Below are 26,836 nucleotides of genomic sequence, written 5' to 3'. Positions count from 1 at the left end.
GACATTTTATTAAATATTATAGAATTAATTTGAAACTATTTATAATGGGAATAGTATTTAACATCCGAAGATCACATAATATTATAATATTACTAGCTAATCCAACAAGTGTTGTATAGCCATATATATACTCTGTGAACGGCTGGATCACTTGGCGTTGCGTAGAGATGTCGCTTCATTGTGTGTCTTCTACCGCATTTATCACGGGGAGTGTTCCGAAGAGCTGTTTTACCTAATTCCTGCCGCCGAATTCCACCATCGCACGACACGCCACCAGTTAGGATATCATCCTCACCATCTGGATGTGTGGCGGTCCTCCACAGTGCGGTTTACAAGGAGCTTTCTTCCTTGTGCGGTGTTTCCGGGACGATACGACAAGGGTTCCTTCAAAAAAAGCGCGTAGACCTTCCTTAAAGGCCGGCAACGCTCCTGTGATTCCTCTGGTGTCTGGTGATCACTTAACAACAGGTGACCCGTACGCTCGTTTGTCCTCCTATTCCATAAAAAAAAATATATAAATTAATTTATAAAAATTTAAAAAATTTTGGTTTAAAAAAAATAATGTTTGCCGATTCTCAGACCTATCCGATATGCACACTATACTTCATACAAATCAGCCGTTTTGTATTAGTTTTGGTAACAAACACCGTGACACGAGAATTTTATTCAATAGACTAGCTAACCCACCAAACGTTGAATTGCCATACAAATTAATAAAATGAATGAAAAAAGATTTTTGGGCCATAATAAATAGATGTTGGCCGATTCTCAGACCTACCCGAAATGTACACAAAATTTCATACAAATAAAAAAATACGGTTCGGATTAGTTTGGTTACAAACACCGCGACACGAGAATTTTATATATTAGATAAATTCAGCTTCAGAATTGTATGATCACGTTACTTTCACGGTCTATGGACACTGGACTTAGCCTAATAGGCTTTCCTCATATTATCATTTTGAAAGATTTATTTAGTCTTTGAACAAACTTCTACGAACCAGAATACTATGGTTTGCAATGATCTTCTTTCCGCATCCTGACTGAGAAATACAGCAAGTGACTTATGGACAAAATAAGTTTGATTAAAACACATAGCCATTTGAAATGCCCGTTATTCGTCCATGCCCTGCAATCTCTGCGTATATCAGGCCATACGTCATATCACTTGGTTGGGAAATGATCAACTAACATCAATAAAATATGGGTTTGCTAATCCGTTGATGACTCAACGTTTATCGATTATAATAAGGAAAAAAAAGTCCAACGATAATAACATCTACTTATAGAAATATCGCTTAAGAAGCAAAGTAAATATTTATAGAATAATGTAATCTTCATCGCGCATATGGCGGCTTTGATTGAACTCTGAAGTCAATCAGAAGCCTCGTGGTGCACCCGGCGCCAACACAATTTGAGGATGTGTTTTAATTAAAGCTTAGTATTCATTTACATGCCGTTTATCCATCTAAATGGATAGACGTAAAATTTTTCCCAAATTTAGTTCTGGTTAGTTCTATGGGTTCCAATTTTTGTTTTTAAAACAGTGAAAACCAAAAAGTGAAAGAGATTGAATGGTTTGACTTTCATCTGACTGAAGGAACTATTGAAGGTTGAATGAAGATTATTTTTTCAAAATCGCCTTGTTTATTTATTTCGTGGTTGTCTTTCTGTTCAGTATAGACTTCCTCAAAAATTGTCCACAATGTCTTACGACACTGCTACGAGCAGTGCCATTTAAGCGAACATGAAAAGCCCTGCCTCGCAAAACTGAACATCGAATATGAGACAAGATCACAGTAAAACTAATTTTAAATTTAAGGCTTACATTATTTCTTTTATTTAAATATTCTGTATGTATGTGTAGAGCTAACTTCATAAGGGCTTCGTGCAGGTGCGATTCGTGGAGTGATAGTGGAGCCGGCTTCGCGGCGCCTGGAGCCGGTGGAGGTGTTTCGAGGAGTGCCGTACGGTGCACCGCCACTGCGCCTTGCGGCCGCTACTCCTCCGCCGCGATGGTCCGGCACACGTCTGGCAGACACCTTTGCGCCCGTCTGCCCGCAGCCCTACCCCGACATATCGAACAAGTATGATTTCTAAATATGAAAATGGGAATTTTATTCAATATAAAAAAATTGTGTCGCTTTTTGCAAGCTAAGCCCTACTACCCATTCAAAGAGGTGAGTTATCTGTTAAATAATTCTGTTAAAATCATACTTAAGAGTCTTTCTCGTCAGTTCAGATAGGCGATGTGAATAGCAAACAACCTTCGGGTAAACTTGTAGGAAAAGGTGTTCCGCAGGGTTCTATTCTCGGTCCTTTCTTGTTTCTTATATTTATTTACGATTTATTGTTTGACGTTAGCTACAATAATATTGTATTGTTTGCTGATTATACTTCACTTATTTTTAAAGTGAAGCGATGTGCAGATATTGGTGACGGGGTAAACAATGCACTTTCAAAGACAGTGCGTTTTTGTGATGAAAAATCTGTACTTAAACAGTAATAAAATAAAAATTTTACGGTTCGTTACACCAAACACAGCGGAGGAACAAACCAACGTACTTATAAATGACCAGAGATTGGAACTTGTGGACGATCTTCTTGGGAATCATGTTAGATATAAAGCTTTAATGGGGTCCACATATTGCCCAAGTAGCAGATACACTCAGCAATGCGGCATAGAGGCAAGATTAAAGAGTACATGAATGTACCGCTTGATTAGTGTACTTCAATTATTTTCATAGCATCATGACGTACGTCACTTTGCTGTGAGGTCATGCTGCTGACTTTGACATATTGTTTGCTCTGCAAAAGAGAGCTTTTCGTGCTATATATCAGCATGGTTAAAAACAGTCACACAAAGAAAAATTTAAAGAAATAAATATTATGACTGGTAATAATTGGTGGTATAGTTTAATATACGTTCACAAATTACCATTCCAATTGCTTCCAAGCCGACATCAATAGGATCTCTTGAATCAGAAAGCTAATTTTTATTTGGTAATTTTCTGGCTCACCACACTCGTATTTCATCAACCTCTAAGTTTATCAACATTAAATAAATTGATGCTCTCCTGTTAGGAGCGTGGCGCTGGCGAAGATGCCTCTGGGAGTGTACCACGAGCTACTGGCCACACTGCCGCTGCTAGCCAACCAGAGCGAAGACTGTCTCTACCTCAACATCTATGTGCCCGGTAGCGGTAAGTTCCGCCTTGATAGTGAGCGTACATGAATAAGCGCTGGTGATGCTAACGTTGATCGTATACCACGAGCTGCTTGGCACGCTGTAGCTGCTATCCAACCAGAGCGATGGTTGGATGGTTGAATGGTTTACAAGGCATTGCACGAAGGACCGTTGTTATATTAAACTTGTCATAATCATGAACAGAGAATATTTAGGGTAAATATCTGAAACTGTAAGCATATTTTGGTCACCACGTAAACTATTTTGTTTTCTTTTACATATTATTTATTTATTTTTCGAAGAGTAGTAGTCATAATAAATCATGTGTACAGACTGGTGAAATGTAATGTATCAATCTACCTTTCATTGCATCCCGCGTACGTCTGTTTCCATTATGCCGCGAAGTCCTTTGATTTTTTTCCTTAGTACATATAAACTATGAGAAATTGTTACATTGTTACCTTTCATGATACATTACGAATTCTTTCATTGCATGATACGTCTCATATTATATTTTATCTACACCTATGCTTTAAATACTCTATTAAAGATTCTGAAACAGTTAGCTTTTTGCCAACATTAAAACACCCAATGTTCTAATAACGATTACATCATCCAAAAGAGTGTTGTAATGTTGTACTGAATTTCATAACAACACTTCTATTTTTTTTTCATTCCCTTCATGCTCAAAGAGTTTCACCAGACAGCCACATTCTTATTGCTCGATGCGTGGCATCTGTATGAATTTAAAAAAAAAGAACATTTTTGTTTACGCGCGTTCCACACCACCAGAACGTCGCGCGCCGTAAAAAAAAGTAGGTTATTCGAATCCCCGCCATTTTTCTTCGATATTGTTATTGTTTTGTTTACAAAAAATGAGCGATTAATTTCCAAAAGAACATAATATTCAAGTGAATTTTAATTATTGCACTATACAAAATGTAAATTACTACTAAAATAAATAATTATTTCATTAATACTTAGTTTATTTGTATATAATCAGCAATAGATGATATTAGGTTACTACTAGGAGTGGCTGTTTTAATGTTAGCACTAAGCTAACTGTTTCAGAATCTTTTAGAGGATTCATATTTTGGGTGTAGATAAAGTCTTGTATACAACTGTTGATAATTAGGTATTAAAACACTCATGTGATACTATTATCACACTCGGCTTCGCCTCGTGAGATAATTACCCTTATTACACAACAGTTGCATAAATAACTATTACCAATCTGTTCGCACCTTAAGATATATTATACGCGCGTGTCACAGGGTCGCGCGGCGTGGAGGCGCCGTACGCAGTGGCGGTGGTGGCAGGAGGCACGGGCGCGGGGGACGGGGGCTCGGGCAACGCGCTCGACGGCTCTGTGCTCGCAGCGCGTGCGCACCTGCTGGTCGTCACGCTCAACTATAGGATAGGATTATTAGGTACAGCATCTTACATTAGGTCACCTACTTTTACATTTGTAGAACTTAGAATTTGGAATTATAATTACTCTCATTTATTTATTATTAACCGACTTCAAAAAAGGAGGAGGTCCATAATTCGTTGGTATGTTTTTATGTGTTTGTTACCTCTGAGCTTCCGGCTTGGTGGACCGACTTAGACAATTCTATTTTTGCAATTTGGTCCTGATCTGACAATGGAATCCATGAGAAAACGATAAATTTCTTAAATTTGCTATAAGTATGTGGGCAACAAATTTACGAATAGCTCAATATCGCAACTGATTTCGACGAACTTCAAAAATAACTAAATTATCCCATAGATTTTATTACACATAAGAGAGTTCATTTGTAGTACACAGTATATGCAATAGTGAATTTGTAGTTATTGCTGCATAGATATTGATTTATGTCCATTTGAAAACTTAATATTTGGACAGACTAAAAAGTATTTTTATAAAGAGCAATGACAGATTACCAAATATATTTTGTCTGCCCATGAAACATCAAATATTACAAAGTAATAGAATATTATTACTTAATTATCTTGTCTTCAGACGAGTCGTCAACCAATCTTAACCATTAATGCTTTAATGATAACGCAAGACCTCACACGGCTCGAGAAATAGTTTTAACCCTACTAGACGTTCATTTAGAAACCCCCCTACATCGTCCTACGCACCTTAATCAATTACCTTCTTATGATGGTATACTTTGAACACTACTGCCAAGAAATTAACTTGTTAATGTGAATGAATCTTTTAATTTTATCTATAAAATATATTATTTTGACGAACTTTAATAGGCGATTGGGAGTCTTGTTGTTTGTAGTTCATCAGTGGCTGTAAAAATTACTTTTTAAGTTCTATCATCATCAGCCGGAATACGTCAACGCCTGGACAAAGGCCTCCCATAAAGATCTGTCCTGTGCTACCCTCATCCAACGTATTCCGGCGATCTGGACCAGATCGTTGGTCCATCTTGTAGACGGCCTTCCAAAACTGCGTCTTCCGCTACGTGTCCGTCACTGCCACTTTAGTATTGCAATAATAAGGGCTATGTCGCGGATGTCTTCTACGGATCTGCCCATTACTGATTCCATCACGCAGTGAAACTCCGAGCAGACCATGAGCTTTCTCATCGGGTCCATAGTTAGCGAACACGTTGGCGTACCATGTCATCACTGGCATCACACACTGGTTGAAAACATTCGTCTTCAGACACTACGGTATTTGGGACGACAAGCTATGAAGGAGCTTCTCGAACGGTGCCCATCCGAGTTGGATTCAACGAGTGACATTTTCTGCAAAATTGGACCTGCCTAACTTGATTGTTTGTTCAAGGTTTTTTTTATGACAATAAGGAACGAGACCAACAGGACGTTCAGCTGATGGTAATTTATACGCCCTGCCCATTACAATGCAGTGCCACTCAGGATTCTTGAAAAACCCAAAAATTCTGAGTAGCAGTAGTTGGAGCTACAATTGCGCTCATCTCCTTGAGACATAAGATGTTAAGACTCATTAGCCCAGTAATCTCACTAGCTACGGCATCCTTCAGCCCGAAACACAATAATGCTTACACATTACTACTTCACAGCGGAAATAGGCACCGTTGTGGTACCCATATTCTAGCCAGCATCTTGTGCAACGGAACCTCCAACTGATAAACGTACTCGTAGGTAGACGAACTCGTCAACGATTTCGAGAGTACAGTTCCCAACTGTTACGGGTGCGACGTTAGAAGTTCAACATAAATCTACTCGAGGTATCTGACCGCGCGCCGCGTGTGGCCGCATGCCGTGTGCAGGTTACCTCACGAGCGGCGGCGGGGACGCGGTGAGCCGCGCGGGAGGCGCCGGCGTTCTCGACGTGGTGGCAGCACTGTCCTGGCTGCGGCGGAACATCGCGGCGTTCGGCGGCGACCCGCGCCGGGTCACCTTGGTGGGCCATGGCGCCGCCGCCGCGCTGATTAACACCGTGCTCATGGTGCCCGACGTCAAAGGTCAGCTTTATCACTACAGGACGCTCTCATGTTACATCTTATATATAAAATTCTCGTGTCACAATGTTCGTTCCCGTACTCCTCCGAAACGGCTTGTCCGATTCTCATGAAATTTTGTGAGCATATTGAGTAGGTCTGAGAATCGGCCAACATCTATTTTTAATACCCCTAAATGTTAAGGGTGGTCGACACAAATATTTTTTTTAATTTTTTGACATATTTTTAAATTTTTTTTATTATGAGTCAGCATTAAAAAATACATACAACTTCATATTTTCACCCATCTGCGATCAACAGCTACTTTTGTAACGCGATCTTAATATCGGCAATACAACGTTTGCTGGGTCAGCTAGTTATGTTATAAATTAAAACAAATTATTAACAAACGACATGGGAACGTTCAAGAAAAGCGCGTACACTTCTTTAAACGGCCGGCCACACTCTTGTGGTTGCAATAGAATGTGGGCGGAAACCCGTACGCTCATTTGTTGCTCATTCCATAAAAAAATACAATGTATTAATTCTTCATCTTACAACCTAATGAATATTTTTGAACATTTTAGCTTAAAACTTAAGTTGAGATTATTTAAGGTTTCCTCTAGCAATCCGATACAAACGCATAATAATAAAATTGGTTGTAACACGTAGATACACAAATAAAATTTAAAAACAACGATGCGGGACTGGAATCCACGTACTCTCGCGTTCCGTGCGAGCGCTCTTACCAACTAAGCCAACCGTTCGAGTGACGTGTCGTTGATAAAATCTTGTATGTTTTCTACAACTCTCAGGTTGTGGCTTCATGTACAGGATCTACTTTACAGTTTAATTGTTTAGATTTGCAAGAGCGACATCTCAAGTCAATTTCCTAATATGCAAATATTATGAATATTTTATTAATTTTAATATTATTAAAATTGAGCAGCTAACAATAAAATTGGTTGTAACACATAGTTAACAGAAGCGTATTATCAAATCGTGTTAACAAGTTAATCCCGCAACAGAATATGTACTCGTTTGTTACTCGTAATTATAACAGGTACACTTATTGCAATAAGTGCTATTTTAGTTTATCAGAACATTCATACCATAAGTGTTAGAGAATTGGAAATTAAAAAAGTAACAATATTTCTTAGCACTGGTTGAAATCCGAGAACTTAGATCAATTATACGTCTAGACAGACTATGACAGATGTGATAAACGTCGAAAAAAATAGAGTTTAGTACAAACCTCTATTTTAAGAAATTCAAACACACTAACACAATATGTCATACAAATCACGAGTGTTAGACGAAGCTTGTCACGCACACTGTTAATATTCCTGGCCTGTTTTTATTAATTTTAATATTATTTAAATTGAGCAGGTTATCAACTGTAAAGTAGATCCTATACTGTGCCACAATTACTAAAAAAATACAACACAGCCTCCACTACATAAAAAAATACAATATATTAATTCTTCATCTCGTGATAAAATAGCAAGTGACTCTATCTAGACGCATAAATTATTTAAGTCTGAGAAATTTAATAGATTAAATTTTTGTGTAAGAATTTAATAAGATACGTAATCAATTATTAAACGAATCATAGTTGAAAGTTAAAAGTTAGTCAAATAGTTTATTATTTATCATGATAAACCTAAAAATTACCTAAGAAATTACAAAAGTATTGTTGGGCTTTCAATAAAAAAATATAATCGCGCTAACTGCAGAAGAATTTACAATTAATTATTGTAGTATAGGTAAAGTACCCTTATACATATTCTATGGAAGAGGAGTAGAAAGGAGTGTACGGGTTACCTGATGTTAAGTGATCACCGCCACCCACATGCTTGCAATCTCGTGCAACACCAGTGGAAACACAGGAGCGTTGCCGGCCTTTTAGAAAGGTGTACGCGCCATTTTTGAACCATGACATATCGACTTTGAAACACCGAACAAGGAAGCTCATTCCACAGCTTGATTGTACGTGGAAGAAAGTTAAAAATGAAAACCGCACTGTGAGGGAACGCCACACATTCATATGGTGGGGATGATATCCTAATTTGTGGCATGTCGTGCGAAGATGGAATGGAATCGATGGAAGCTCTTCCGAACACTCCCCGTGAAAAATGCGGTAGAAGACACACAATGAAGCTCTTCTGTACGCAAAACTAGTAATTAAAATAGTTGTTTTACGTAATATTATATTCAATTATTAACTCAATGATTTTCAACAACGATTTACACTGGTGTGGCAAGATTATGTGGGCGTCGGTGATCACCCAACCGTGACGGCGACCCGGACGCTCGTTTATACTCCAACTCCATAAAATAAAGAGAGGCTGGCTAGATTATGGGCACCACAACGTGTAAGCATTATTGTATTTCGGTCTGAAGGGCGCCGTAACTAGTGTAATTACTGGGCAAATGAGATTTTATATCTTATGTCTCAAGGTACGAGAGCAATTGTGGTGCCGCTCAGAATTTTTTGTTGTTCAAGAATCCTAAGCGGGACTGCATTGTTTTTTTTATGAAAATAAGGGACGAGACAAGCAGAAAGTTCAGCTGATGGTAATTAATACGCCCTACCCATTACAGTGCCGCTCAGGATACTTGAAAAACCCAAAAATTCTGAGCGACAGTACAACTGCGCTCGTTACCTTGAGACATAAGATTTTAAATATCATTTGCCAAGTAATTTCACTAGTTACGGCGCCCTTCAGACTGAAACACAGTAATGCTTACACATTACTCCTTTATGGCAGAAATAGGCGCCGTTGCTATACCCATAATCTAGCCGGCATCCTACGCAAAGGAGCCTCCCATTAGTAAAATGTGGTACTGTCGGACCATCATCGCCATTACTGAACCTAGTGCTGGGTGAACAATGTGGAGTCTGTCTCTGTGTGCAGGGCTGGTGTCGAGCGTACTGCTGTTAAGCGGGTCAGCCCTGGGTCCAGCCGCGCGGCAGACTCAGCCTGAGCTGGCGCGAGCTCACGCAGCCCGGGCGCTGCGCTGCGATGAGACCCTCACACACAACACGTCCGCTGAACACTGGTAGCGTTTATATTCTAAGAAGTCTGTTTCGGTCTCTTCAAAATTATTGAGACAGTGTCAGGTTAATAGAAGTCTTTTGATCGGAAGTTCTTAATTATTTACGGCAACGAGATCTTATTACTGCATGAAAGGTGGCAAAAATTATTGATCAAATTAGTACAAAATACTGTACTTAAACTAAATGAACTTTAAAAAAAGTGTTTATTTTTCATATTAATTGCGAGAAAACTATTCCCCAAACAATATGAATAACTATATGAAACTATTTTTTAAGTCTATATTGATTATTAATTTGAGAGTATTTGGTATATGTTTGTCACATCCAGTATCCATGTATAAAAATGAGCATGCATGAAATATTCAAATTTTTTTTCATTCCTTTCATAATTATATACACAGAAAATTTAACTGTGTTCAAGTTTAATTTGTAAAATAAAGTTTATATTTATTGAAATATCATTAGTCAAGGATTTTTAAAATTTTTGGTAAAAGCTTTGCATGCTGATTTAAATTAGCCGAATAGAAGACACTACAATAAATTTAAGAACTATAATGTATAATGCATTCGACGCAATATATAAATTTCATTTCATTTTACTTCACGTACCTTAGTATTTAGTAGAGACACAATTCTCAAATAATAATCAGGCTTGACCGGCAGGCTCACCGCGTGTGTGCGGTCCCGGCCGCTAGCAGCGCTGCTAGCGGTGCAGCCTCCGAGCGCGCGTTTTCTGGCAGGTTGGGCCCCTGCGGCCCCATCTGCGCCCGCCCGCGCGCTTCACCACAGTGACGCCTTCCTGCAGTGCGCCCTGGCTGTTGTGCTCACAACCACCGAGAGCTACCACCTGTTCTCCGAGAACGAAGTGAGGCACGGATTCGAAGAGGAGCATAGGTGAGCTCATCTCATCTCTCACTACTTGTATTAAACAGCTGTTGATATGTGCTGTAGTTTGTTCTGCTTTGGTTCATATTAATAAAACTCTAAACATCACCTAGAGTTTTTACATTTTTTATTAGTTGAGCTTGATGTTTTAAAACAAAAATATAAAGGAATGAGGAAGAAAGAGGAAGTAAGAAAAAATTTAGAAAACACTTTGAGAGGTGGTGGTGTCACAAGATTACATTGTGATGGCCAAGGGTGGAAAGTAGGTTATTGTAAACGAGCTGCCCAGGCCGAAGGCGAAGGTTTTTTATGTCACGAATTTGCGATAATCTACATACGCGTGTATCATACGACGTTTTTCAATACAATTGTGGGAAATAGTAAAAAAACAAATCAAATAATTAAATTTGATTATTTCTACATACTTTCGGAAAATGGCACTTCTGCACCTGAACTATTTTTGCAACGAACGTATTTTAGGCATCGGGATCGTATGCATTATTCTATTTATAAATACTCCTTGCTACTAAACTTTTTAAATTGACTAATATATTTAAAAGTAAACTGGGAAAGTAATGATCGAGCTCGTAAAACAAAGTCACGACTGCGTACTAGAAAGTCTTTGCGAAATATTTAATATTCGAATCATAATAATTATAGCCTCTAAAAGTACGGCCATGTTTGTAGCTGTATTGAAATAAATATTTATATGATGAAACTGTTATAAGAAATAGCTTTTTTAATGAGAATAAGAGACGAGTGGGACGTTCAGCTAATGGTAATTGATACGCCCTGCCCATTACAATGCAGTGCCGCTCGGGAGTACAATTGAGCTCGTCACCTTGAGACATAAGATGTTAACGGCACGGCAGAAATAGGCAACGTTGTGGTACCCATAATCTAGCCGGCATCTGGCTGGTGCAAAGGAACATTCAACTGGAAAACCGGACCAATAAATAAAAGTTCTCTGACTCTCAGCACCATTCCCATCTCTCACCTCTGCCATTATCCAGGAATCGTATCCTGCGCACGTTCGTCCGCAACGTGTACCGCTACCACCGCAATGAGATCTTCGCAGCAGTTCGTAACGAGTACACAGACTGGGAGAAACCCATCCAGCATCCCATCAACATCCGCGATGCCACGCTGGAAGCGCTCAGTGACGCCGCCGTGGGCGCCCCCGCGCTTCGCCTGGCGCAGCTGCATGCGCGTCGCGGAGCCCCAACCTACCTGGCGCACTTCGCTCATCAGACCAGGGACGCCGACTACCCGCAGGTGACGCTAATACACAACTATTTACATATCTATAAACACAGTTTATATCAAATCAATTCAAAATCACGTTATTCATGTAGGTCACGGAAATAACACTATGAATGTCAAAAAAAAAATTCGTATTGAATCTACTGCTAATTCGTAAAGGTAGTTTAGCTAGTTTGAGCTAATGAGAAGAAGTAGCATGAAACTCATTGCCACTCTTTTAAATCATGATTTACATTTTCATCGTTTTACAAATCATTTCAAATACAATATAATTTAATATAATATGTAAAGAGATGCAACAAACATACTCAAACGTGAAAATAGTCAATGCCTTACACGAGTAAGTAAAAAGTAGTAAATGTTAATTAATACAAAACAAATGTTATTGAGTTGATTGAGCTGCAACATCCACATACACCGTAAATAAATAAAGGTAATCTGCGAGAATTTTATAAGCGATTATATATAAAAAAATGTTATTATATATAATAACTATTAAGAATCTGAAGCCGAGCCTCCGAGACAACAGAATCATCCTGCCACCACAAGCAGCGTCCGTTCACGAGCATGACGCATGAGCCAGCCATCGCCTCTCTCAACCTTATTATAGGGAAGGGGACGACCCGTCCCATGTCGCTGCCACAAGCAGTGTCATTTAAGCGAGCATGACGAAGCCTGTTACGAGAACTCAACCAAACAACAAAGAAATAATCTTAATCTAGATCAAATTTTTCATATCCATAAAAATAAGTTTCTAAAATCATTGGAATACCGCACTGGACATATTTTTATCGATTATGCCACTACGTTACAAGAACACAGAATATCCCCATTAAACAACAGAAGAAACTATATTCGACGGATCAAATTTTTCTATTTAAAATAACAGTAGAGTTGACTCAGCATCCTTATTAATAAAATTTTAAACACCGCGAAACTCCTCTCGTTCTAAAATTACTTTTTTTTATATCACCATATAAAACCAGTGCTGGGTTATTCCGATGGGTTACTAGTTTTCGCACTTAAACCGAAGGAAAATCCATCTCTCCATTTATAAGTATAGATTTAATTAAAATGACGAAGATAACAAACTTGCAGTAGTTAAATAAATAATTTGATTACACAGAAAATTTAATAAAACTATTTCCCAAAAGTTATTTAATTAAGTTTATTAGTTAAGAAAGTTTATTAATTACACCTTATTCCAAACATATTATATTGCAAGTTACGTAACAATAAAGTATCTATATATAAGAAGCAAATCAAATAAGATATTCCACTTACAAACAGTTATCAGAAGTGTTTGCGAAAATATTTGCTTCTTTGATGAGGGTTTCCTTATCTTTTTCAAGATGATTTCTGAAATATAGCGCTGTTTATTTTCGAGTCTTAAGTTACTTTGCCGGTGAAATTGATATTTTCTCTGAATCCTCATTTCAATTATTTTCTTTTCAAATAAACGTTTTCAGATAATCTTTGATCAAGTGCTATTAATATCAAAATATAAAAAGAATAATTATTTGCGTGTTATATTGGTAAATGAGATTGTGCTCCTGCGTTTGTTGTAAAATATAATATTTGTGCTATAATTCAAAGATATTGTTATAAATTGATCTTTAAAAACACAGCGAATATAGTTTTATAGTTTGACATTATTGTTATTATTTACAAACACTTGCTATGGTTTTTCTTCTATATGAAATGTGGTATAAAAGGCTGTCTGTCAGTGGCCGGTTATTTCAAATCAAATCAATACAGATTTATTTAATTAGGTCTATAATTATACTTCCAAAACTACCGCCAAAAGTTGTACATTTCACTATTTACCACTACTTCGGTCAGGGTTAAGCGTTAATGAGAATTGAAGAAACTCATCAAATTTGAGCCACTAATCTACTAATAGTAATCAACATTTACAGTTTTATCATTTTACAAATATTTCATAATTTTGTAATAATACCTACAGTTTTGTGTATTTTGTCTCTGCTTTGACTGGAAGTGCTGCTTACTGTTTGCCTGGATCGCTCCCTGTTTTACTATTCTGATAGTTGAACTTTATTCGTTTTTTTATGTAGGCATGAGGGTAGCAAAGATTCGGGTCCATACACGACAGCCGGGTCCATATTGGCTCACATACAATTCTAAACCATATTCTTTGTCTTACTACCGGTCTGTGGTCATAATAATCTCTCTTCATAACTTTTTTTTCATACTTTTTTATTCATACATTTTTTATTACTACCAACGGATCTCATAACCGTTAGTGATCATATTTTTTTATTAATTCTATTAGTACCAAGAACCAATAATTATACTTTTTTTTTCAGAACTATTTTCTTCATAACATTCAAAGATCATTTTGTTTCAATGAATAATGTTGTACTAAAAACATGTTTCAACTCATAACGTCATTGTTCAGAATAGCTTACTGTCTACCAGACAATTATCATAATTTTTGTTTTATTATAGGCTTATAATAAAGGTTTTGTATTAATAATAAAATTATGTATTAAATAATTGTATCTGGAAAAAAGGATTGCTTTCTAGATTATTTTTAGCTTTAATCTCATCTAGAATCTGTTATCTGAAATATTACTGTAAATACTGGTTGATGCCCGGCCCGCGGCCGGGCTCATATATATTTATGTTCTAACTTAACCTAACCTACCTGTAGATTCTGGAAAAGGACTATGATTATGATTAACAAATGCATTAGAATAAAACACATTTATGAATATTACAGTAATTTATTGTAATGATTATGAGTTAAGACCATTAGTATAAATAAATAAATTAAAACAAATATTAGTAAAAAGTATGTGTATTAGTGATATTTTGAATTTCAATGATTATATAGTTTAATATTTACTTGTCAATATTTTATGAAGACGATCATTATGACTTAAGATGGTATGAAAAATAATTTCGATAATTCGATAATAGGAGTTGAAAAGTTATGTAACACAATGCGCACCAACTACAGCCTCTTACCCTCTTTTGACTAGTTCGTCTGCAACATTATTACCCATAGATTTCCTATGTCCCTTGATTCATTGCAGAACTGCATTACTCTGTTCGTGTTTGTAATTGATTTGATAACGTTGTGACATTCGAGTATAAGGACAAAGGTAATGGTGTTGTTTTTAGTCCTTTGAACACATACGTATTCATTCGCACTCTCTCAGATAAACTAGTTATATCAATATTGTTATATCTCTCTGGCTACTGCAATTTTTGCAGCTATTGTAATATCTAAACATTCTACGTCTTATAAGAATGCGTTAATAGTTATTTATGCAACTGTTGTGTAATAAGGGGTATTTAAACACGAATGTGGATATGGATGGATGTGTGGACTATGTGGAGGATGTGTGGATGTGTGATACTATTAGTGTTTTAATAACTAATTATCAACAGTTGCATACAAGACTTTATCTACACCCAAAATATGAATCTATATAAAAGATTCTGAAACAGTTAGCTTACTGCTAACATTAAAACAGCCAGTCTTAGTAGTAACCTAATATCACTCATTACTGATTATATACAAATAAACTAAGTATTAATGATGGAATTATTTATTTTATTAGTAATTTACATTTTATGTAGTGCAATAATTAAAATTCACTTGAATATTATGTTCTTTTGGAAATTAATCGCTCATTTTTTGTAAACAAAACAATAAAAATATCGAAGAAAAATGGCGGGGATTCGAATAACTTACTTTTTTTTACGGCGCAGGACGTTCTGGTGGTGTGGAACGCGCTATACTAAAATGTTCTTTTTTTGAAATTCATAAAGATGTCACGCATCGTGCAATAACAATGTGGCTGTCTGTTAAAACTCTTTGAGCATGAAGGGAATGAAAAAATAAAGGAGTGTTGTTATGAAATTCAGTACAACATTACAACACTCTTTTGGATGATGTAATGGTTATTAGAACATTGGGTGTTTTAATGTTGGCAGTAAGCAAACTGTTTCAGAATCGAGGATTTAAAGCATGGGTGTAGATAAAGGTGTATACAGAATACAAATAATACACCGGCTGTAATAACGTGGGTTTTTTAAATTCATTTACATTTATTTTTTACTTACTAGTGTTTCTTAAAATCCTTAAGTATCGTTTTTGTTATGAAAGAGTAACTAATTAAGTTTTAACTTCCAGCGCCTGGGAAGTGTGTCGAGTGAATCTCTGCCCTACTTTTTGGGTCTGCCGCTGGTGGGTGGCATGCCGTTCTATCCACGCAACTACTCTCGCGGAGACGTGAGCGTTGCGGAGTCCACAGTGCAGCTTCTCGCTGCCTTCGCGAAGACAGGAGACCCTTCTCCTAAGCCTGATGATCGACACGAGGCGCCCGTCTCCTGGCCTAGATATGAGCTGAGCACTCAACAATATTTGAGTATTGGTAAGAATTGAACTGATGAGTATTATTGCATAACATTTAAACATCGACAACTGTTATGAAAATCGTAATATAATATTAATTTATTGCCCAATCTCTAAGTATTTATGATAGAAATTGTATACCTCAATTACAGGCTAATTCAACGTTCATATTGAACTGAAAAAGAATACAATACATTATTTACAACTAGTTATTTTAAAAACTTACATTAATAAAAATATCACAAACAAAACACGAAAATTAAAACAACTAAAAAGTACTAAACAATTAAAAAACCGTATGAATTTTAAAATATTTCAAAATTTTAATTAAAATAAAATACAATATGCAAATCATGTATTAAAACATTAAAACTAAAAGAGGCATTTCTATGTGTTGAACATTTTTTTACATTTTCCTTTAAAAATTGAAACGTATTGTTGTAAAATATCTAAACCTGCTTTTATTGAATTATTGAGATAATGCATGGTATAACATGTCATAAAAGGCATTTATTGTCTCACAATTGATTCCTTTAGAATTATTTTTGATGTAATTTCTAATACTACCACCGCTTCGGAAACGAATGACACTCATTTAGAGAGAAGAAACTGAAGAAATGCAAGAAACTCTCCCAGCATTCTTTTAAAAAAATTTTCGCGCTATTTTTAATATAATATACAATATACAATCGTCACGTCCCAGGTAGCAAGATCCGAGTGAAGAGTCACTACCGCGGCCACAAGATGGCGTTGTGGCTGCACCTCATCCCACAGCTGCATCGGCCAGGAGCTGCACGCTCCCACCACCAGTTCAGAGCTCCGCACCCCGACATGTTCGCCGGTACCCACTCACATACATATACTACATATACCTATATACAGCAACGTTTAACATGAAGTGCAACTCAGAGATGCTGTGATAAGTGAAAGGACGGATTCAATTGGCGCTGCGTTGAGACATTGCTTTGGTATGTTTCAAAGATTTATTTATTCCTGCCCAATTCAGGTTTACACGACACGGCTCAAATTTGGGTATCATCCTCACCAACTTGATAAGGAAGGTGTACGCGCTTTTTTTGAAGGTAGGTAGATACCCATGTCGTATCGTACCGGGAACTCCGCACAAGAAAGCTCATTCCACAGCTTTGTAGTTTCTTAGTACTTGGAAGGAACCACCTTAAAAAGCGCAAAGTGATGGACCACCACACAGATGGTGGGGTGATATCCTAATTTGTGGCAGGAGAAACTTTCGGAACATATTGAACCTTGAAGTAACAACAACTTTGAATAATATGTGCCTACAAACAACCTCTGATGTTGCTGAAGAGAGGGGGCGGCGGTGATCAATTATCATGTAGTGATGCATACCTTTTTTGTCCCGTTTCACAAAGAAACAATACCATAAACTTTTCGGTCTGTAAGCCATTGACGATTTAAATATTATTTTGATTTAATTATGAGCGATCGTGCGGCAGGAAGTTATTTATAAGACGACAACGGCATTCAGAATTAGGAATAATTTAATATGAGAGAATTAAACGACGAAATGTGACGAGCGAGCAATTAGGCGTCGCCCGTCTCCGAACGGAACTTATGAAACGGCGGCTGGAATTTTAGGAGCGTTTAATGGGCTCGGCTGGCGAGGTGCGTCGCCATTAGAGTCGTTTCCTCTCATCATTAACTACTCTTTGCAAATATTTTCGCCCGCTGTCAAACTGAGGTGAATAAGTATCAGCCGAGCTCGTTAAATAACGCCTCAAGGCTCTCTCTTATATTTAGCGAAATCCGCTTAATTGCTACAATCTCTATTTTCACCTTCATTTAATTTGGGGTTGATATCTGGTGGGTGATAACTTGAAACGTTTTGTTCAAAATATTTATAATGATGTCAATAATAATTATATTTTTGCCGAATGTATTTGTTTACCGTAGCACATTTTGATGGTTGAGAAATAAAAAGAATATGGTCTATATAATATCTGTATACCTGAATCACATTGACTTAGGTTGACATCATACCAAAAACGTCCGTGTTTACCCGTGGAAGCTATTGTTAATGTTAAATAGCAACCTGTCAAAAGTTTCAAATAAATATTCGATATTGACTTGATAATTCACTTTTTTACTTAGCTATGCCAAGGAATACGATGTTTCAATATATTTCGCAGTCTATTTTAAAGTCTTCGTTACTGTTAACGTTAAATTTGACTATCCTTAACTGTAACAGCTAATATGATGCAACCTAGCCTTAATAAAGAAATATTAAATAACAACTAAATATTTTTTAAAACGAGTGTAACTATTACTGTTTTTACTTTAGATTTCTGCATAAAAGTTACATGCATAGCAGTCCCCCTGGAAAACGAGATCTGGTCTTGAAACGTCGGGTTAGCTAAGATAAAAACTTTTACGCAAAAATCTAATGTAAAAAAAGGTATAATTACACACGTTTTAATCCTTTAAAAGTGTTTTATTTAAATGTGTAACACTCACGTTAATCAAAGAAAATACTAACTAAATATTGTATTAATTGTCTGTTGTCGACTACACAAGATATTAAAACGGAGGTATCAAACAAATGATTAGAGATATGTGTAGTGAGGTGAGTGAAACGGAATATACATCTGTAATTGGCTCTCCTAGCGAGTGTTCTTTGTGTACCGATAAGGATTCAATACACCGACGACCTGTATAGCTGAGTGGTTAGCGACCCTACCTACTAAGCTAGAGGTCCCGGGTTCGAATCCCGGTAGGTGCAAGCATTTATATGATGAATATGGATGTTTGTTTCCGAGTCATGGATGTTTATATGTATTTATGTATGTTTATGTGTATGTTTATATGTATTTATGTATGTTTAAGTAAGTATATTGTATGAAATATATCATTGTCTTGTAACCCATAACACAGGCTATAAATGCTTAACTTGGGGCAAGATAATTTGTGTAAAAAGTGTGTTAAATAAAAAAAAAAAAAAAACAGTCTAGTGCTACGTTTCCTACGTGTGCTACGTAGGCACTACGCGAAATACTAGTTCAGCACGTAGTGTCCATTATAAAAATTTAATAAGTTTATTTTACAGCTTACTGAAGCAACTGATCTCTGTTATTGTTATATTAGTGGTATTGATCAAAGTACTCTGTCCCACACTGTCTAATGCGTTTTAACGGCTCCTTTGCGCAGCATGCTGGCTAGATTATGGGTACCACAACGGCGCCTATTACTGCCGTGATGCAGTAATGTGTAAGCATTACTGTGTTTCGGTTTGAAGGGCGCCGTAAATAACTGGGCAAATGAGGCATTACATCTTAAGTCTCAAGGTAACGAGCGCAGTTGTAGCACCGCTCAGAAGTTTTGGGTTCTTTAAGAATCCTGAGCGGCATTGTATTGTAAAGGGCAGGGCGTATAAATTACCATCAGCTGAACGTCCTGCTCGTCTCGTCCCTTATTTTCATAAAAAATGTTATTAACTAAAATAAATTCAAATTTATTCAATTAGGTCAAAAACTGAAGTTTATGAATATCACAAGTTATATATTTTATCTTTACCTGCCACTTCGATAAATTTTACAGCTTCATCATATTTAACCAACTTCAAAAAAGGAGAAGGTTCTCAATTTGTCAGTATGTTTTTTATGTTTTTTGATAATTCTTAAATATATATATAAATAGAACAACCAATTTTGATAATTCTTTTTACATTTAAAAGCTGGTGCTTCCCGTGACACCGACTCCAAATATAACCAAATTCGTTACTAGAATTTCGCAATTATTTTCATACTTTTTAGTGCATATCTATTGTTTTGGAATAGTGTTTTTGAAGTCAGTTGTTTTTTTGTTAATTTTTTTTAATTACAATCAACGTGATACGATGCAGTTAAAATACTTAAATACTATGACTTACACTTGAACTATTAAGCGTATATATGCTTCAGTCCACATACACTGCACCTATAAGGTTTCTATTATGTGAGGTCCTGTCTAGAATTTAGAAAGCTAATAATGTTGAACGGAACTCTATCGCATATCGAGCGGCTAAAGATAGCTGGTAGCACTCAGAGCGGCCCGGAATACTACTCTGATGTAACCCCATATGGGTTCCGGCACACACTTACCCCGTACTTCAGCTAATATGTCCCATATTAATTACTTCCTTGATACACTTTTCGGATCAATGCCTCAATCTACAAGTTTATTATTATTAGCTATATTCTTTTTGTAAGAAAACGAACTGACGAACGTAGGATTAGGAGGATAGCATGCTCCGTCGCACCACACACACTTTTTGCTCCAAATTATTTTCAAATTTCGCTATAGATTCAAAGTAGTAGCGCTCATTTTTTATATATTTTAATAATTGCACGTGAAAACAATGAAATTCATATATTTTTTTATTTAAAATAGAATTTCACTTAATAAACGTGAAAAACCATTCAAAAACATAACCTGAGAAGAATGGGCGCAAGAAGCTTTTTTTTTAAATAAAGGTCCGTTACAATAATTTTATTAGTTAAATAGTTTAAAGGCGCTCCATTGCCAAGGTGTGATATTATCGAGAAAGTTATTTATGTTATAGTAACTCTTATCGAAGAAACGTCTATTAACAATATAGTTGAATTTCGTAACACATTTGTTTTATTCGTATTCTGGGATCACCTTGTCAAAGTATATTAATCGCCCAACAAAAGCCCTTGACTTAGCCGAGTAATAGGCATAATAAGTTTATATTTATTCCTGGTGTTAATATTATGATTGTGACATTTTCTAGGAAATTCGCTTTTGCGCCTATGTACATACATAACATTATCAAAAATCTATGAGAGGCAACAGTTAACTGTTTCTTTCTTTTTAACTGCATGTGATACAGAACTAAGTCTATTAGCCAATTCTTTAATATGGGGGCCCCATTGTAAATTGTATTAAGAGTAATGCCAAGAAATATTGCAGATTCCATATCCGGATATCACGTCTCCGGTATCTCTCCTATACGGCTTGTTAAATTCAAATAATGTAATATTGTATTTCTTTTTCTGTTCCTTTTAATAAAGAATATATGTCACTCGTGTAGATACCGATATCATGGTAGTGGAAAGTATACTAAGTCGGACTATAGATTCATTTTTGTTAATATAAAAGTTTTATTTCACTTAACATTTAATTTATTTACAATCTATATATATATATAAATAAATTGCTGTTCGTTAGTCTCGCTAAAACTCGAGAACGGCTGGACCGATTTGGCTAATTTTGGTCTTGAATTGTTTGTGGAAGTCCAGAGAAGGTTTAAAAGGAATAAATATGAAAATTCTCGGAATTAACTAAAAACAACAATTTTGTTTTTCCTTTGAAGTGTCCTCCGCCGTTCAGAAATCAAATTGAAAACATAGTTTCAAATGAATAACTAATTAGAATTTTTACATTTGTTTCTAACTTTATCAGGAGGTAAAAAAAAAACTAAACCTTAATTTAAGCTAGCTATAGTTGGTATATTACAGTTGTTAACTATTGATAACATTCTTTTTATGTAGATTGATAAATCTTAAGTTTTGTCACAAATTAAATTTCGCAACCATAATCTTTGACATTTGACAACCAACTATATGTAGATTGATAAATCGTACGTTTGAAACAATTTCATAACAACACCAGGGTGCATATTTTACGAAATAATTCTTAATGTTATGAAATATTATTGACAAATTCATAAAAAAATACATTATTCTATTTTTTTTTTATGAAAATAAGGGACAAGACGAGCAGGACGTTCAACTGATGGTAATTGATACGCCCTGCCCATTACAAGTCTCATTTGCCCAGTAATTTCACTAGTATTTATTATATACAGAGCAACGTCTGTCGGGTCAGCTAGTGTTACACAAATTTACATTTTTATTGCAATATTTTAATAATTTAAAATAGTTATTTATGCAACTGTTGTGTAACAAAGGGTATTAGAACACGAATGTGGGTTTATTATCGGATGAGTGTTTTAATACCTAATTATCAACAGTTGCATACAAGACTTTATCTACAACCATAATATGAATCCTCTATAAAAGATTCTGAAACAGTTAGCTTGCTAACATTAAAAAAGCCTGTCCTAGTAACCATTACATCATCCAAACGAGTGTTGTAATGAAAACGGATGATGTAATGTTGTACTGAATTTCATTACAATACTCATTTGGATGATGTAATGCTTATTAGGACATTGGGTGTTTTAATTTTGGCAATAAGCTAACTGTTTTAGAATCTGTAATAGAGGACTTAAACATGGGTGTGGATAAAATATTTTACTAATTGGGATAACGATTAATACAGAGGTATGAATAATATTGTTTGATTATTTACGGCACTTTTTCAACTTTTAATATGTAAAAAAGTATTTATAGTGGCAGTACTACAGTAGGTGTGGCGTATCGGGACTTTTTTGTACTATATTGTCAAAGTTAGAGTTCTATAATTTTCTTAACATTTTTGGTTCCATCATCAATAGTTCCCGCAGCGCATGCGATGACAGATTTCTTATGCCTTTTTTTTCACACCTTGGGTTATATTATGGTATTTTTAGTAGTTTTTTTTTTTTTAAATGTAATATAGCCATTGTCACTCAGTGAAGATGCAGCTTTCTAATGGTGATGGAAGTTTTGAAATGGGTCCAGTAGATTTTTTGGGAAAACATTACAAACATACATAAAAAACACAAATGTTTCCTCTTTTTAATAATATTACATAAGATTATGAAGGAAGAAGAAGTCCACCACCGTCCGAACTCACATACGACTGCGAGGGACTTCTATCTGTACTATATTGACGACCCATATAGTTTTTTTTATGAAAATAAGGGACGAGACGAGCAGGACGTTCAGCTGATGGTAATTTATACGTCCTGCCAATTACAATGCTGTGCCGCTCAGGATTCTTGAAAAACCCCAAAAGTTCTGAGTGGCACTACAACTGCGTTCGTCACCTTGAGACATAAGATGTTAAGTCTCATTTGCCCAGTAATTTCACTAGCTACGGCGTCCTTCAGACCGAAACACAGTAATGCTTACACATTACTGCTTTACGGTAGAAATATGAGCCGTTGTGGTGCCCATAGTCTAGCCGGTATCCTGTGCAAAGGAGCCTCCAACTGGTAAATAAAATAGTCCAGTGACCCTTCATAACCTAGATGCCGGGTTAAAATCCCGGTAGGCGCAATCATTTAAATAATGAATATTATGGTTTTTTTTTCCGAATAAATGAAGTTTATTTGTATTAAATATATCGTTGTTTTGCAACTCTCTGCTATTCCTATTTAAGGGCAAGATTATTTGTGTAAAACTGTGTTATATTATTATTACAGTAAGGGACCCGCGTCAAGCTATTATATTGGTTGTGAGTGAAAGAAGATACCTAAACACCAATTTAGTAGATCACAATCATTTTAATATTTTAAATAATCAACTGTCTACGAAAAATTACGGCACATTTTACCTCTTATCTTGTTTGTTAAATAAATCATTCAGATACAAAGTTAGTAAAAGGTTTTTGGTAGTAAAACCTTTTCCACTGATTATACATTCTGAAAACCAAAACATCAATCTGTAAGTTGTCCGTCGCAAGTTGGTAACGAAGAACCAATAGATTTAATCGAAACCTTTCTCATTGCTAATTATGTTTTCCCCTTTGGATCCAGGTGAAGAATTCTAGGATTTGAAAACCAAAATCAACTCTGTCACTATCTCCTAATAAACTGATATGTGTGACGAATGAGGATGCCAGTGATGTAGTGACAAGATCTATCCATCATACATATAAATAAAATTGGAGTGTCTGTTTGTAATATTGAAATAACCGTTATTTACTACATGTTTATGAATATATATAAGGAACATACACCAAAATAATATTTTTTACAACTTTTGTCTGTCTGTCTGTTTGTCCCGGCTAATCTCTGAAATTTCTGGACCGATTTTAAAGGGACATTTATTGGGAGGTAGCTGATGTAATAAGGAGTCACTTAGGCTACGTTTATCTTAGGAAAATTGTTTTGTTTTAGAAAAATAAAGTAATGTTGGAATGTCCAACAAACGGTCTAACTCTCAAAATAATTTATGTGGCAAAACGACGTTTGCCGGGTCAGCTAGTTATTCTATAAAATGCAAACATAATTTACTTTTATTTATGTAGACAATAATCACAGTTTGGAATTGTAAGGAGAACTTATTTCACTGGAACCTTTTATGGTATAATTATTGTACTTAGCCAGAGTGTATGCAGAAGATTTTATTTGAGATGAATACAAACGCGTCTCTAACAGCGCATAAAGGACGGAAATGGACGAGACAATTTTGGTCAGTGAACATCAGCGCTGGCTCAGGATTATCTGGAAGTTTAAACTCATTCATAAACGGAAATTATCCGAACCGTTGTGGCTCGAAAATTAGTTAATATAATATTCTATTATGGACTCATCTTACTGACTGGAGTGTCGATTACATAATTTGTAAAGTCCATTCTAGTCTCGGTGAGTTAAGTGTAATGCAAACATAATTACTAGTCTAGCAATGAGTTACGTTACAAACTAAAAAGCATTTGTCTTTTATGATGTTATGTAATCTTAATAAACCAGTGGGAGGCTCCTTTGGATGCCGGTTAGATTATGTATACCACAACGGCGCCTATATCTGGCGTGAAGCAGCAATGTGTAAACATTATTGTGATTTGGTCTGAAGGGCGCCGGGCAAATGAGACTTGACAACTTATGTCGCAAGTGTAGTGCCACTCAGAATGTTTTGGTTTTTCAAGAATCCTAAGCGGCATTGTATTGTTATGGGCAGGGCGTATCAATTACCATCAGCTGAACGTCCTGCTCGTCTCTTCCCTTATTTTCATAAAAAAACTTACTTTACTTAACCGTAAGTATGTGATTATTAATTATAGTCTCAGCAATATAAAAGAATTGAATTCGAAACTACTTCCCATAGCTATACTGCAGGAATTTTATCTGTCTGGTCATGAGTCTATGGACTTACACACTGTTTTTATGGTAAAATTAGTGACTGCTTGTCTATTGATTTCTTGTGCGGCTTGATATTGACGTATTGTTTAGTCTCCACACCCACTTTGTTCAAAACAAACACTGCAATTTTGTGTCTATTTAAATTACCCCATTGCATTATATTAACCTCCAAAAATACATGCAAAATGGTGGGCAATAATCTAACGTATCAAACACGTATCACATTTGAATTCAATTTATAAAATGACAAGTATTTCAGTTCTTACAATTTTTATGGTTTGACTAGTTATAAGTAGGTATTGTACATCATAAATAAAATACTGTTTTTATGAATTTTTCAATAATCTTTCATAACATCAATAATTATTTCGTAAAATATGCTCCCTGTTTTTATAATGAAATTGTTTCACAAGCCATGCGTCAATAAATTCTCTCATATCATATTTCCATACAAAACAAATATTGCAAATAAAAATAACTATGGTCCCAAATCGAATCTTATGGCTGAACTGCACTCCATGAAATAATCTCCCTTAAAATTCGTTCATTAGTTAAGAGTTCACGAAAAACAAACATCAGGACACTGGATTTATATAATATACTAGCTGACCCAGCAAACTATGTATTGCCAAATAAAGTAATAAAACAAATGTAGTATATAAAATTTTTGCGTCATATAAATAGATGACGACCAATTCTCAGACCTACCAAATTTATCGTACTATAATAATTATTATATTCGGTTGCCATTTTGCAACCCTATTGCTGATCTGTGGATGGAACAGAATAATATAAAAATCGCGATACAAAAATAGGTGTTGATCGTAGACGGGTTAAAATTTGAAGTTGTATGTAATGTATGTTTTAATGCTGAATCATAATAAAATTAAATTAAAATTTGTCAAAAAATAAAAAAAAGACATATTATGGGTGAACATCCCTTAGTCATGGGTCATTACTTAGGGGTATGAAAAATGGATAGTAGCCGATTCTCAGACCTACTGAATATGCATATAAAATTTGGTAAAAATCAGTAAACCCGTTTCGGAGGAGTAACAACATTGCGACGCGAGAATTTTATATATAAGACTAGCTGACCCAGCAAACATTGTATTGCCATATAAAGTAATTAAAAAAATATTCAATAACAAAAATTTTTGAGGTATAAAAAATAGATGCAACCGTTTCTCAGACGTACCAAATATATCGTAATACAATTATTGTATTCGATTGCTATTCTGCAACCCTATAGCGGTTTTGTAAATGGAACAGAATAATGTAAAAATAGCGATACAAAAATAGTAGGACTATTTTCGATATTAGATTTATCGATCGTAGAAGGGCGAAAATTTAAAGTTGTATGTATTTTTCAATGCTGAATCATAATAACATAAAAACGAAAAAATTTGACCAAGAATTTAAAAAAACATGTTAAGGGTGACCAACTCTTATCAGTTAGGGGTATGAAAAATAGATAGTAGCCAATTCTCAGACCTACTGAATATGCATATAAAATCAGTAAAGCCGTTTCAGAGGAGTAAGAACTAACATTGTGACACGAGAATTTTATATATAAGATGAAGATACTCGTATTGACAATTAAAGTTCCTTGATATAA

The 26,836-nt window shown here is 35.6% G+C and overlaps 1 protein-coding gene across 1 annotated transcript in view; it reads left to right on the top strand.

The window, feature by feature from the left end:
* The first annotated feature begins 9,508 nt into the window (after nucleotides 1-9,508).
* The window catches only part of LOC126980061 (neuroligin-1-like), a 33,951-nt gene continuing 16,623 nt past the window's right edge, over nucleotides 9,509-26,836 (top strand). Inside the window, exons 1-5 of the mRNA XM_050829682.1 lie at nucleotides 9,509-9,678; nucleotides 10,340-10,570; nucleotides 11,575-11,836; nucleotides 15,990-16,230; nucleotides 16,915-17,052. Coding sequence (XP_050685639.1) covers nucleotides 9,509-9,678; nucleotides 10,340-10,570; nucleotides 11,575-11,836; nucleotides 15,990-16,230; nucleotides 16,915-17,052 — 1,042 coding nt within the window. The remainder of the gene's footprint in view (nucleotides 9,679-10,339; nucleotides 10,571-11,574; nucleotides 11,837-15,989; nucleotides 16,231-16,914; nucleotides 17,053-26,836) is intronic.

Source organism: Leptidea sinapis, chromosome 4, assembly GCF_905404315.1.
Source record: "Leptidea sinapis chromosome 4, ilLepSina1.1, whole genome shotgun sequence".
NCBI classification, from domain to species: Eukaryota; Metazoa; Arthropoda; class Insecta; order Lepidoptera; family Pieridae; genus Leptidea; species Leptidea sinapis.
The sequence above is the reverse complement of the archived record's forward strand: the minus strand, read 5'-3'. Positions and strand labels throughout refer to the sequence as shown.